Genomic DNA, 12565 nt, shown 5'->3' on the forward strand with positions numbered 1-12565 from the left:
AGTTATTTTGTGAGCCTGTCTGTTAGAGATGGGACAAACACTTATGGTTTGAACACTTGCAGGTCGTTGTACAGTATGTCAAATTCTCATTAAGAATTATGTAATATGTAATTATGTAATCTCAGATAAAAGCAGAAATTGCTGTACATGTCATATTTCTATGAAAAAGTGGCATATATATTTCAATCACATAGTAGCCTGTAAATGCAACTGTGAGAGGTGAACTGAAAAAAATAGTTGTTTATTTGTGTTATAAATTTGCTGTGTCTTTTATCACTGCATCATGCATTGGCAACATTGGGGGGGTGGGGTGCATTATGGATTATTGTGATTAGATGGATTATGGGGTTGACAATGTTTTGTAGAATTTCATGAACTGGTGTTTTATTCTCCATTTCATAAAATGTCTGTAATTTATTTAATTTATTGTTCCACCTACCTGCTCAGGGACTATGGGCGGATTTGCTAAAACCTTGTGCAATGCATCGTTCCTTGTTTTATACAAGGTTAATGTTTTATTGTGCACTGTCATGGTCTAAATAAAATACAAATTATTACAGAGATATTATTACATACATAAATGTTATATATAATACATTATTGCATCCAGAATACATTAAAAAACGTTATTACTTTTCAATGGAAATATAATGCCATTGTTTGATGTCAACTGATCATCAATTCAAAATTCAATTCAAAATCATTTTCGAACTGCCATAAAGCGTGTCTCCAATAAGTGGAACTGCCATAAAGCGCGTCTCCAATAAGTGGAACTGCCATAAAGCGCATCTCCAATAAGTGGAAAATGGAAGTTACAGTAATATCCTCCATGTGCATACATTAATAATAAACTCTATTTATTTGTGTAGCACGTTTCTAAACGCAGTTACGAAGTGATTTACAGTTAAACAACAAGCAATACAGAGAGAAGCAGTAAACTACACTGAAGTAATGAGAAAACAAAACAAGATCAATATACTGTGGATAGTATAGGGCCTATAAATTAATAGATAAAAATAAAAACACAAAGGACTGGGAAAAATAGAAAAAGACCTGCCAATAGTCTCCGGAAGTAATTTTAAAAGATGTTTTTGATTTGGTTTAGGGGATTGAAACGCTGAGAAGACCTGAGTGAAGAGGTCCAGTCACACCACTCACACTGCTACTACTGCCTGTGGTTAATGTCTGTGTAAACTAAGGTTTTTACTGTATTACGGATACATTTGCGACAACAATATTTTCCTTTCATGACCATAAATTAGTGACTTAAATTACCAGGCACAATCAGATTTAAATTCACAGTAAAAACTAAACATTCTGGTAGGTAAAGTAAATGTCAGAGGGAATGATTCAGGAACTTACCCGGCTTTTTGTCTTTTTAATGATTTACTTGTTTCATCTCCTAACCAAAAATAGAAAGAAAGTGAGGGTTGCTGCAGTGAATTGTAAAATTGATACAATTCAAGAGATTGCCAGGTGCCCTTTCTGCACAAACATGAGCAAGTACTGCAAATAAAAATTAGAAGAACAGGTTCAGAAAAGATTAATGTGGTAAAACTGTGTCTGTCTTGATGGGTAGGAAAATGAGATAACTTACTCTAACCAATCAATAACAATCATTTGTGTTATCAGTTGGCAGTTTATTTAACTGTGTGGCTTCGTGGGGGGTGAACGAGGGCAGTTGATCAACCACACTGAAGCAGTTTGATCACTGTTTATCCTTGTTAGTCTGTAATGAGCGACAGCAACCAGAGAAACATGTTAGGAGCTCCTCAGTAAAATCTTGAACACACCAGCACTGCGGTTGCTGCCTCCTGCTGGGGCTGTCCGTGACATAGACCAGACAGATGGTCCCCTAGGGTGCCAAATGAGGCAGGGGATACCAAATGATTGGGGCTTTTTTTTTTGTTAACTGACACTTGTGCATGTATACAACTTTTGGAAATACTGACCTGTTCTCCCTTCTTAGTGTTTTTACTCTCTTTTCCCCCTTTGACTCGCATGGATTTTGATCTGGTTTATTTTTCAAAGCCTTATTGGTTGGTGAGTTTTCACCCAACCAATCAACCACCCACCACCATGCCAACACTCATTGAACAGCACCTTGACCCCCACTTGCTTTTTTGGCTGAACTTACCATTGTTGCACTTCACTGTAGTGTGAATTCATGTTTGAAGTTCTACAACTGAAAGTGCTATTGTTGCATTTTTTGGGGGAGGGTGGGGGGCTCCAATCTAAAATCTTGCATAATGCTCCAGAGCCGGCCCTGAGTAGTTTGTATTTCTATATTAATGATGCTGCTTGTGCACTGTGACATATGTTTCCTCTACAAAGCTCACTTACTAATGTGTTTTAATCCACATTTACTGTCAGGAATTCATCAAGTAGCATGCACAATCACAAATGAATCCATGTCTATCACTAGTCTTCGTCTCTGTCCATCTCACTGAGGCACTAAGACCTCCTGGCTTAATCTGGCCTAAGCTGGTGAGACGCAGTAAAGTACAGAGGAATCAGGATTGCATCCAGTGGAAACATTGTCCTAATCCCCTTCTGCCCTCTCCTTTGTAAACACTCTTCTCTTCGTCAGGGTCACTGATGGTTTTTTCTCTCTCTCTCTCCGCTCTCCGTCACAATGTGCTCCAGAGCAGACGCCGGAGGAAAAACATAGAGGAAGGAGCAAGGAGGGTGGATTTCTTATGATCTCAAACAGACTCGGCGTTGAGGCTCACGTGGCGAGTGAGGCCTCATGGTCGGAGCATGCCATGTGCTAGAGCAGTGAGGCAGTGGGAGATCAGGCCCAAGTCTGCTCTGCGGGGGATCAGACGCACCCGGGCCCTGATGTGGCAGCGGACACAGGAACTGGCCTGGGCCTGCCGGAATGGTGTAGGATACCCAGTAACCTACAATGACCCGAACCGAGAAGAACAGGAGATGGTGTGCCTTGAGGTATGGACATATCACAGTCTTTCCAATAAGCATTACATATGATAACAGTGTCATTATTATAGCCTTTGTTTGTTAGCTACATTATTACTGTAGAGCTTATTTTCATGGAGAAAATATTTTCAAGACCCCTATAACCATTTTCTGACACCCATGTGAGTAAGCCTACACCTGCAACAATTACTTTTATTTCTCTCTGAGTGAATATTACAGAAAGTTTAAGAATTACAAAAGACTAATCAGTGGTTGTTGCTGTTTTGATGTTGCACTAAGAAGCAGCCCCGGGTAATAAAATAGCATACTTTAAGTTTGTTGTGGAAAATATTCTGTTTAGATGACAGATTTTGAGAGCCCAATTAAAGTTGTAAAGTCCAGAGTGGCCACATGACTCCACTTATCTTTTAAATGATGTTTTCACATTATGAATCACCTGCAGTGAACGAAACATGCTCACATACTCATTTGTTGTTGTTAGTCCAACTAGATTGCTCTGTCAGGGTGCAATCTGGTTTTTTGCCACATGTCAAATTTCTATTTAGGGAAGTACTTCCTGTCTGAACACAGCTTAAGAAGATTAAAAGAAGAAGATGGTGTGTCTTAAAATAGTGTGATACGAGTCATTAGACATCTAAACACAGTTGTACAGTCAAAATACTTTACAGCCAGTTTTAATATCCCAATGCAGGGTTTCATGAAACAACAACTATGGTAACCCAATCATGGTAAATGGATAAATACAGATTTCCGATTGGGTCTCTATAGTAACAAGAACTATGTTACTATTCACAGAGAGGAGGGGTTGTAAGAAAGTATAAAAGGACCACAGAGGAGTGGAGTGAGGACACAGTCATATACATTATACTAATTTGTGATTTAGCATGGCATCTCAGAACAGAATTGGATTAGTGTTATCAATTGTATATAACATTTAGTTTGTTTGTTGTTGTTTGTTTTACATTTGAGGATATCAGGTCTTCAAATTAAGACAATTTGTCTTCTTTTGCTTTACAGATGCATTAGCAAATCTGAGTTTCAAGCCCATATAAATGTTTTTCACAGCAGATGTTCTGATTTGTCAAAGCAGGGAAAGCACAGGTGTAATTAAAAACATTAGCAATGACTCAGTTCCAGTAAGTGTCCCATCATGCAACCTTAAGTGTAATGTAGCCATCATTAGTGGTTATTGATTACACCCGTGCTTGTCCTGCTGTGACAAAATATTTGCTGTGAAAAAAGATCCATTGGAGTCTGAAGGATTAAGAGTTATATGGTAGTATTTACCAGAAATACACCAATCTTTATTTAGTTATTAATTAAGTATTTTATCCTTTATTATACACAGCTGACAGGAAATGGGGAAATGCCTGGACTGGGGATGTTGCCATTATATGCTCAGTGTCTTAGATGTTTATAATCCACAGTTATTCATTTTTATTTTAGAATAACTGTTAAAAATAACAAGAAACACTTTTCTTTTGCAAACTGATGCCATCTCATCTTTCACACTGATAATCATTCAAACCCAGTTTTCATTATAAGACATAATGTGATTGGTTACTTGACAGCCACTTGTCCTGTGGTAGATCTATACCTGCACTATATTCATGCACTGTTTCTACCTTGGAAATCCTTCATCTACTGTTCAGTTTTTAAAAGCTTATGATATTCAGATAACTTATTATGAAAGTAATAATTACAGTCGACTAAATGCCACCTATTCACAAGCTCTTGCTTAATTACGTTCCAGTTGTAATTTTAGGACCTTTTTGACCCAGCTTAAAGATCATTTGTTATCCTGGAGTACAGACAGAAATGATAACGAGGAGGTCCTGAGATAGACTGTGCCTCTTAACCTTAATTTCAGCACTCCTGTCAAAAGAGTAACGAGACCTCATTTTGAGAACAGAGCTGCAATGTCATTGTGAACAAGTAATTGTAATTATACATGTCCCTACATGTATGATATTATATGATATGACTGACAATAATTAAGTATACCAGTCTCAGAAGCAGGGGTGATTTTAGACACTCAGCACCCTTAAAAATAAATAAATTATTATTGTATATTTTTAAGACTTCATATTCTGACTTTTAACACAATTTTGATTAGGGGCTGAGCCCCGCTAAAGGTCTGATCCTACAATCGCTCTGCTCAGAAGTAAAGGATACAGAGGGGAGCACCCTAAATATTCTATAACACCAGCCACTCTCCTCCAGTATGAACACATCTGGAATACACTGCCAGAGATCACTGACTTACTGTTTTATAAAACCATTACATATTAATGACGCCGGTTCTTTTTTGTTTTTTCTCCCTAGTTGATGGGTAATTTGTCATTTCTGTTCCGCGTTTTAATGTGCTTTTTGCAACCAAATTTTCACTCAAGAAATCAGTGTAACATCAAATAACATTACAACAGCTGCCTTTAACATTTCTAATGATGACGTTCAAGAAAAAGGTCAGATAGCATGTGAGAGGCTCCATTAATGTTAGCAAGCCCACCATCATATTTACCTTTAACCAATGATGTAGTCATTTGAATCATCAGTCTGCATGGAGACCTGTTGCCTAGAGTTATGTCCATAATGCAATGTTTCAGTAACAATTAAAGAACAGATGACTGTGTAACTTGGTTACAAGGATTAAGACAATGATTACACATTATTAAATTGAGCCTGACATTTATAGTACAAAGAGCAATGTGGAAAAGACAGAAAGAGAGTCATTCGGAGACCAGTAATGTCAGGCAGGAGATGAAAATGACTGAAATATACTTCTATATTTTGTTATCATATTGCTGTGACTGGACAATTAGGAACCCTATTATCAACTCATCTTCACCTTCAAAATGCACACAGATGAAATACATGATCTCCTGAGGTAATGTGTTTGTAGCCACACTTCCTCTCCAGTGCCTATCTGCATGTTGAACTCCAGTGATTGAATCTGCAGTTAATTCCATCTTCCTTAAAGCTTCACAATACTTCAAAATCCTTAATCACGCATTGATAAGACTTTATTCATCATGTCACCTGGCTCTGTCTTTGTACTCTTCCGTGTGACCGTGTGCTGAGACATACTCCCTCCTCCACTTGGCACTGTGCCCCCAGAGGGAAGAAGTCTGTACATTCATCAAATCTCAACCACATAAAGTATCATTCATTGCTTGCATGTGTATGTATCAATCTCGCATGGGTATTTATGGGCCTGTGTTGCATAACATGAACACAGGGGAAGGTGTTAAATGAAGTGTTGTTGAGAAAAGTCACATGTTCATATCTCTGGAGAGAATAAGGATGTACAGATGCTCAGGGCAGACCCCAGTTAAGCACAATCAGAAAGTACTTAATCTAGAGAGAAACATGTATTTTTTGCCTATTTTTTGGCCAGAACAGATTAATGCCTAATTCATAAGTTGATCAGTAGGCAGTATTACAGAAAAGTTGCAATACTGTTAGAACAACTCTCATAAAATACATAATGCTGTAGTAGACTTTTGTGGAATAGACAGCTATTGAGTACAGAGTGCCATCTACTGTTTATATACAGCAAGACAAGAGTTGAATCTAAACAACAAAGTCTTAATAATGGTATATAATTACATTGAAAAATATGTGTGACAATGTACATTTTCTTACTTGGATCTGAATCAATTTGCCCAGACAGCCGTGCAGTCTCATGCAACCATGTAAAATGATTGGGAAGGGGAGTGGGTAATAGTAAAGAGATTACATATTGCAAATGTCCATGGTTCTCTTTAATTCAGATGAACATTGAGCCACTATAAGTCTGTTAGTGTTTCAGTCATATACATATGAACATCATCTTGATGCTATATTTCCAGTTACCTTCAGATGGCAGTGTTGTCTTCTACATCATCACTGCTTGAAGGCCTGTACTGTAGATAACAAGGCACACAGCAGCCTGGCAGCATCTGTGAAAGTCATTACACTAAAATGCAACGGGACGGGATTTTATGTATAGATGCAAAGACAAAGCAATTGCAACCTATGATATAACAATAGAGATATATTGTTACATAAGGAGGAACAATGCCAAAGAAGTGATGTATGTAAAGCATCTACTGTTTCTGAGGCTTATTTGCAGCTATCACTCTTGGTTATCTTGTTAAATTCAAACACCTAAACAAACAAATGGATGTAATGGATTCAGGATAAGGATGTATATGAGGTTAGACAGTTTGTGTGTGCAATATGTGAATTAAAAATCATGCAGTGGCCACAAAATAGAAAACAGTTTGATGCTCTTGGGGGATATATCAATCAAACAAAGTGAATGCCTTTAATTCTCAGGAGAAACTTTCAGATAAATCTTTACAGATGATAAAACTGAGGTTATGTAAGATACACAGATGGGTGACAAATTAAAGGAAAAACCAATATAAAGTATCTTTGTATGATGTTGGTCCACCACGTCCCAACAGAACAGCTTCAATGCTCTTTGACATTTATTCTACAGTCTCTGAACTCTATTGGAGGGATAAACATCATTCCTTCAAAGGATATTCCCTCATTTGGTGTTTTGACCTCCCATAGGGGTTCAGTTGGGTTGTGATCTGGTGATTGTGAAGGCCAAAACATATGATTCACATCATTTACATACTCATCAAACCATTCATTGACCCCTCTTGCTATTGATGGAGGTATTGTTACCCTACAGTAGACCACTCCCATCAGGATAGAAGTCTTTCATCATAGGAAAAAGCTGATTACTCAGGACGACTTTGTATAGATTTGCAGTGAGCCTTCCCTCTATGGGGAGAAATGGGCCCAAACCATGCCAGCAAAATGCACCACACAGCATAACAGAGCCACCGGATGCCCTCACTGTAGGGATCAGGCCTTCAGACTGGTACTGGTTTTTCTTTTAATATGTCACCCGTCTGTATCATCCCTCAACAGGGTTTAGTTGGAGGGGAAAGCGCTACAATCTCCTGTATCAATCACTGGTTGTTTCAGCACCATAGACAGCGACGTTAGGCAAAGGCTCATTGGCACATGTTTTACCAACAAAATCATGTCCTTTTTTGGTAATAGTTCTGCATATTCTTTCAAATATTTTGAGCAGTAGTGTAACAAGAACATAGGTGAAGTATAAGGATGTTTTTCTGGCTGGTGCGATGTTTTTTATGCATTATTTTTACGACCCCCCTCTCTCTTCATTATCATAAACTGATATCACGCAGTAACCCCCGTTTCTCGAGTTTCACACACATGCAAGGGTGAAGGACCTGCACAGTAAACCTGTGCCATACTGTTGGGGGTTTACGCTCTTCATTGGGCTACTACGAGTTGGAGAGAAGACGCATGCGTACTGACTTGAAGCAGCCGGTCGGAAAAAAAGCCTTATGTGCCATCGGATGTAATCAAGGCAAAGAATTACCTCTTCTCGCTGTGCATACATGGTGAAATTGTAAGTATTGGAATCAAACCGATGTATCACTGCACGGACATTTCGCGAGTGGAGCATTTGACGCCGTTTCCTGGCGTTTTTAAATGGCTTGTCACTATCTTGCTGTACAGTGGGCTTTTAACAGATCTAGGCAGTGTCTTTTCGGTGGTTGTCCAGGGCGATGAAGCTCTACGGTTCTTCATGGTGGCACTTTTCATTGATGTGATGTGTGAGTTGCTAATGTGATGGTTTCCTTCGTTTAATCACTCAGGAACCATCAAATCTCCGTGTCGTTCACGTTTGTGCAAGATTGAAGACGAATGGTGGTTTATTTGGTGTTACCATGATTTATTCCTTGAATTGAAACGACCACCCCCACCCCCCATTTCATCGTCTATAGCTGTTGAGTCAAACCATAGCGTACTGCAATTGCTTCAGCTTTGAATTACCCGACCCCTAACGCGTAAAATATGCCATTTGGCAAGACGCACGAAATCTGCAGCTGAAGCCACCTCCGAATATGAGTGAAACCGCGCACGGATCCATTTTAGAAATGGCCAAATGGTATTGTATTCACTGGAAGGCTGTGATAGAGCGATGCTGCGGTTATAGATTTGCAAGCTGCGCCTTCAGCCCCCCCCCCTCCCCTCCCCTCTCTCTCTCTCTCTCATGTACCAATTCTTCTGACATTTTGTTTAAAAGCATCGTTTCTCGTGTCAGGTAGTAGCCGTATGATGCCATGTGTTGGAAGCGACAGCTTTGTTACATAAATGATCTGACAGGATTTGGCAGTGTCTGACCTGGTGATGACACATTTGTTAAAATCAGACAAGAAGTCATTCTGTGAGCCTGTGTGTAGTCTATAGGCCTACAAACCTTCATGGGGATTCTGTTGAATACGCTAAAACTATAGGCACAGTTATAAAACAGTAATCCCGCATCAGCATAATACATGTAGCCTGAGGTGTACCAATCTGTCTCTTGACAAATACATATCCTAGAAAGACAAATATTTACACTTGCAAATAATATTTACATTATTTGCAAGTGTATTTCATTTACTGCTCCGTTTTTGGCCCATTGAGGGTTATACATCCTTTAATGCACTGCTTTTACACTCAGTGGGATATTTCAAGTTTTGGATTATGGATATTGAACTCATGGTGTACAATCCGTCCTTTTTTCACATGCAGTTTAAGTCTGCAAGGAAACATACAGTCATTTTGAGGTGAGAGACTGAAATGTGCTTGATGGTTGCATATTTGGCAGAAGGAGGGGGAGAGCAAATTATTCTTCCATAATTTCCCCCTGAATTGAGCAAACAACATTCCATTACAGTGTGACCTATGGGCATGCCAGCACATGATCTGGTCAGAGATGATCAGCAGCACTTTACGTCCTGCAAATATAACAAATAAATAGGTGCTAGCTTTTGTATGGTAAATTCTATCAATCTTATTAATCTTCTCATTTTCTCTTCTCAATTAATCATCATGGTAAAAAAGATTAAAATGCTGGTAAAATAAATGCACCATCAGGACCTCACATCTTTTTTTAAAGCTCATAATAGTACACTCAGTACTGTCCTTACTATCCTTTTTTTCATGAGCACTGATTTGCATCCTACATATGCACTGCAGGCCAAGTATTCCACCATGACAAAATCTCAGTCAATACTATTCCTGACATCAAAACGCTTAACTTGGTGCTTTCCTCTCCCCTCTCCTCTGTCTATAGCCCATGGGATCAGAGCGGATGGAGATGCGAAAGAGGCAGATGTCGGTGCAGCAGGAGTCGGCAGCGGGGGGAACTGCACCGGCGCAGCAGGGCCAGCCGGGCCAAGCCAACCCACGGGGATCAAATGCATGTTGCTTCTGCTGGTGCTGCTGCTGTAGCTGTTCCTGGTAGGTCTTCACCACCCGAGAACTCGCTCATTGTGCACAGCGTGGCCAACACAATGGCACACAGAACAGCACAGCCTGAGCCTCCGTGTCTCAACAGTAGGCTCCAGCTTGTGTCTTATGTTCCTGACATTTTTTGCATGTAATCTCTGGGCATTTGTCTTGCAGAGGCCATTTTACAGAATAAAACATGCATCAACTAATTATCTGCTAGAAAGAGTAGTTATTGGACAGTGTTTATGTTATATTCTAACAATATATGATAAAAAATACATTTTTGCCACAGTGGCTGTGATTGGTCTTTAGTTTTGCTGTTGCATGTTGTGCTTACATGTCTGTCTCACAATCAGGAATGAAGACAGGGATGATAGGAACCGAAAGGCATCTTATGACGTCAACAAGGAAGGGGCCGCAGACTGTGAAGAATGGTGAGTTGAATCCACTGCACCAAAATGTCTCATTTACTCAACACATTTTTCTGATCATGAAGGTTGAAATCAGTCACTGTGATGCTGTTTGTGCTCTCTGCAGTCCTAAGCCAACGTTGGAGGAGGTGCGCTCATGGGGGCAATCATTTGACAAGCTGATGTGTTGCCCAGCGGGGCGGAACTCTTTCCGACAGTTTCTTCGCACTGAATTCAGTGAGGAGAACATGCTCTTCTGGTTAGCCTGCGAAGAGTTCAGCAAAGAGACCAACAAGAGTGCGATAGAGGAGAAAGCTCGGGGCATCTATGAAGACTACATTTCCATTCTCTCACCTAAAGAGGTCTCACAACTCTTGATTTCATTGTTCTGTTAAAGTAATGTAGATTTTGAGGGTAAAACTAATATTAAAGGAATAGTTTGACATTTTAAGGAATTTGCTTAGCCTAGCTTAGCTTAAAACATAGCCTGGCTTCATCTAAATGTAGCAAAATCCATTTACTAGATCTTTTAAGCTCATTAATTAACAAGTTCTATCGCATTTGTTTAATCCATACAAAAACAAAACTAAGAATGACAGCTCACCATTTTGTTTATTGGCTCTGAGCAGTTGCCGGGTAACTAGTAAAGATACTCTACAGACATGAGTGATATGAATCTTGTCATCTAACTCTCAGTAAAAAAGCAGATAAGTGTGTTTCCCAAAATGTTCAACTATTTTTTTCAGAAAAAAGTCTTTCAATGAGAAAATGCACTTGCTGTTCTTCCTAATTCCCCCTGTTCTTGACACCCAGGTGAGCCTTGACTCCCGTGTGCGTGAGGCCATCAACAGGAACATGCTGGAGCCCAACTCGCACACGTTCGATGATGCCCAGCTGCAGATCTATACACTAATGCAAAGAGACTCGTATCCCCGCTACATGAACTCCCCAGCCTACAAAAACCTGCTCAACACTCTGTCAGAGCAGTCCCCCGAATCTTAGGGTGGTGATGACCTGTGATCTTTTAACTCTATTTATCTCCCCCCATCCCTACCCTCTTTTTTAAAAATTTCTTTTTATGTTCAGTGTAGGATTACATGAACCGGGCCTCAGGCCTGGCCCCTCCCAGGGATCTCAGCGCTATTGTGATCTGCACCTGACCGAAGACACTCAGGTCTCAAAATCTCCCGAGGGCTCGACATCACAAGTACTGCTACAGATCAACTTAGCAAAACACTCCAAAGGAATATGAATACATTTTTTCTTTTTCTTTTTCTTTCTTTTGATAGAAATAATCTATTTTATTTGTGTTCAGAGTTTTTTATGGTCTGTTGTTTTTTTGTATGATCGTCTGGGGGGAAAATAATTTCCTACTGTAGACTATATATATTTATGAGTTTGTAAATAGTAAAAATGGAATTGTGGGTATTTTATGTGGAAACGCCTGGTTCTATTTACTGCGTATGAAAATCAAAGCTCAAGTCAAAGGCTACATGTTAGCTCTACTTGCAGGCAGCTTTGTGGGGTACTGTATGATTTTACCTTGGTTTCACCCTGTTTTGTTACCTTACCTCACACTTTGGTACCTGTGACAGTGACTTGGCAACTCCAGTTCATGTAGACATGTATAGATGTGTGATAGGTTCTTGGTGAAGTAACAGAAAGTGGCAATAGCTCTTGTCACGGTGTGCAATTTGTCCCTTAAGAAACTGAAATCAATGACAGAAGGGTCATTTAACTTTCTTTGCTCACAGAAGTTTGCCTACTTCAAATAGATTTTTTATTTCATTTTAGTGTTAATCACTGCACATCTCATAGGTTCAATATAGTTTTACTAGTAAGTAATTCTATTTACCACTAAGTATTTCTATTTATTCATATCTGTTGCCAATACAAAAGAA

General features: G+C 39.4%; 1 protein-coding gene across 2 annotated transcripts; it reads left to right on the forward strand.

Moving 5' to 3' along the window:
• The first annotated feature begins 8344 nt into the window (after positions 1 to 8344).
• On the forward strand, positions 8345 to 11666 carry rgs20 (regulator of G protein signaling 20). 2 transcript variants are annotated; one of them, XM_053329973.1, is made up of 5 exons: positions 8345 to 8380; positions 10097 to 10260; positions 10596 to 10688; positions 10792 to 11026; positions 11478 to 11666. In XM_053329973.1, the coding sequence occupies exons 2-5, from the start codon at positions 10100 to 10102 to the stop codon at positions 11664 to 11666; spliced, it is 678 nt and encodes a 225-aa protein (XP_053185948.1). In that variant the 5' UTR covers positions 8345 to 8380; positions 10097 to 10099. The 2 variants fall into 2 exon arrangements, with proteins under 2 accessions (XP_053185948.1, XP_053185947.1); XM_053329972.1 differs by lacking the exon at positions 8345 to 8380 and having other exon boundaries at positions 10100 to 10263; positions 10611 to 10688.
• Positions 11667 to 12565: the final 899 nt, after the last annotated feature.

Source organism: Scomber japonicus, chromosome 12 (assembly GCF_027409825.1).
Source record: "Scomber japonicus isolate fScoJap1 chromosome 12, fScoJap1.pri, whole genome shotgun sequence".
Lineage (NCBI taxonomy): Eukaryota > Metazoa > Chordata > Actinopteri > Scombriformes > Scombridae > Scomber > Scomber japonicus.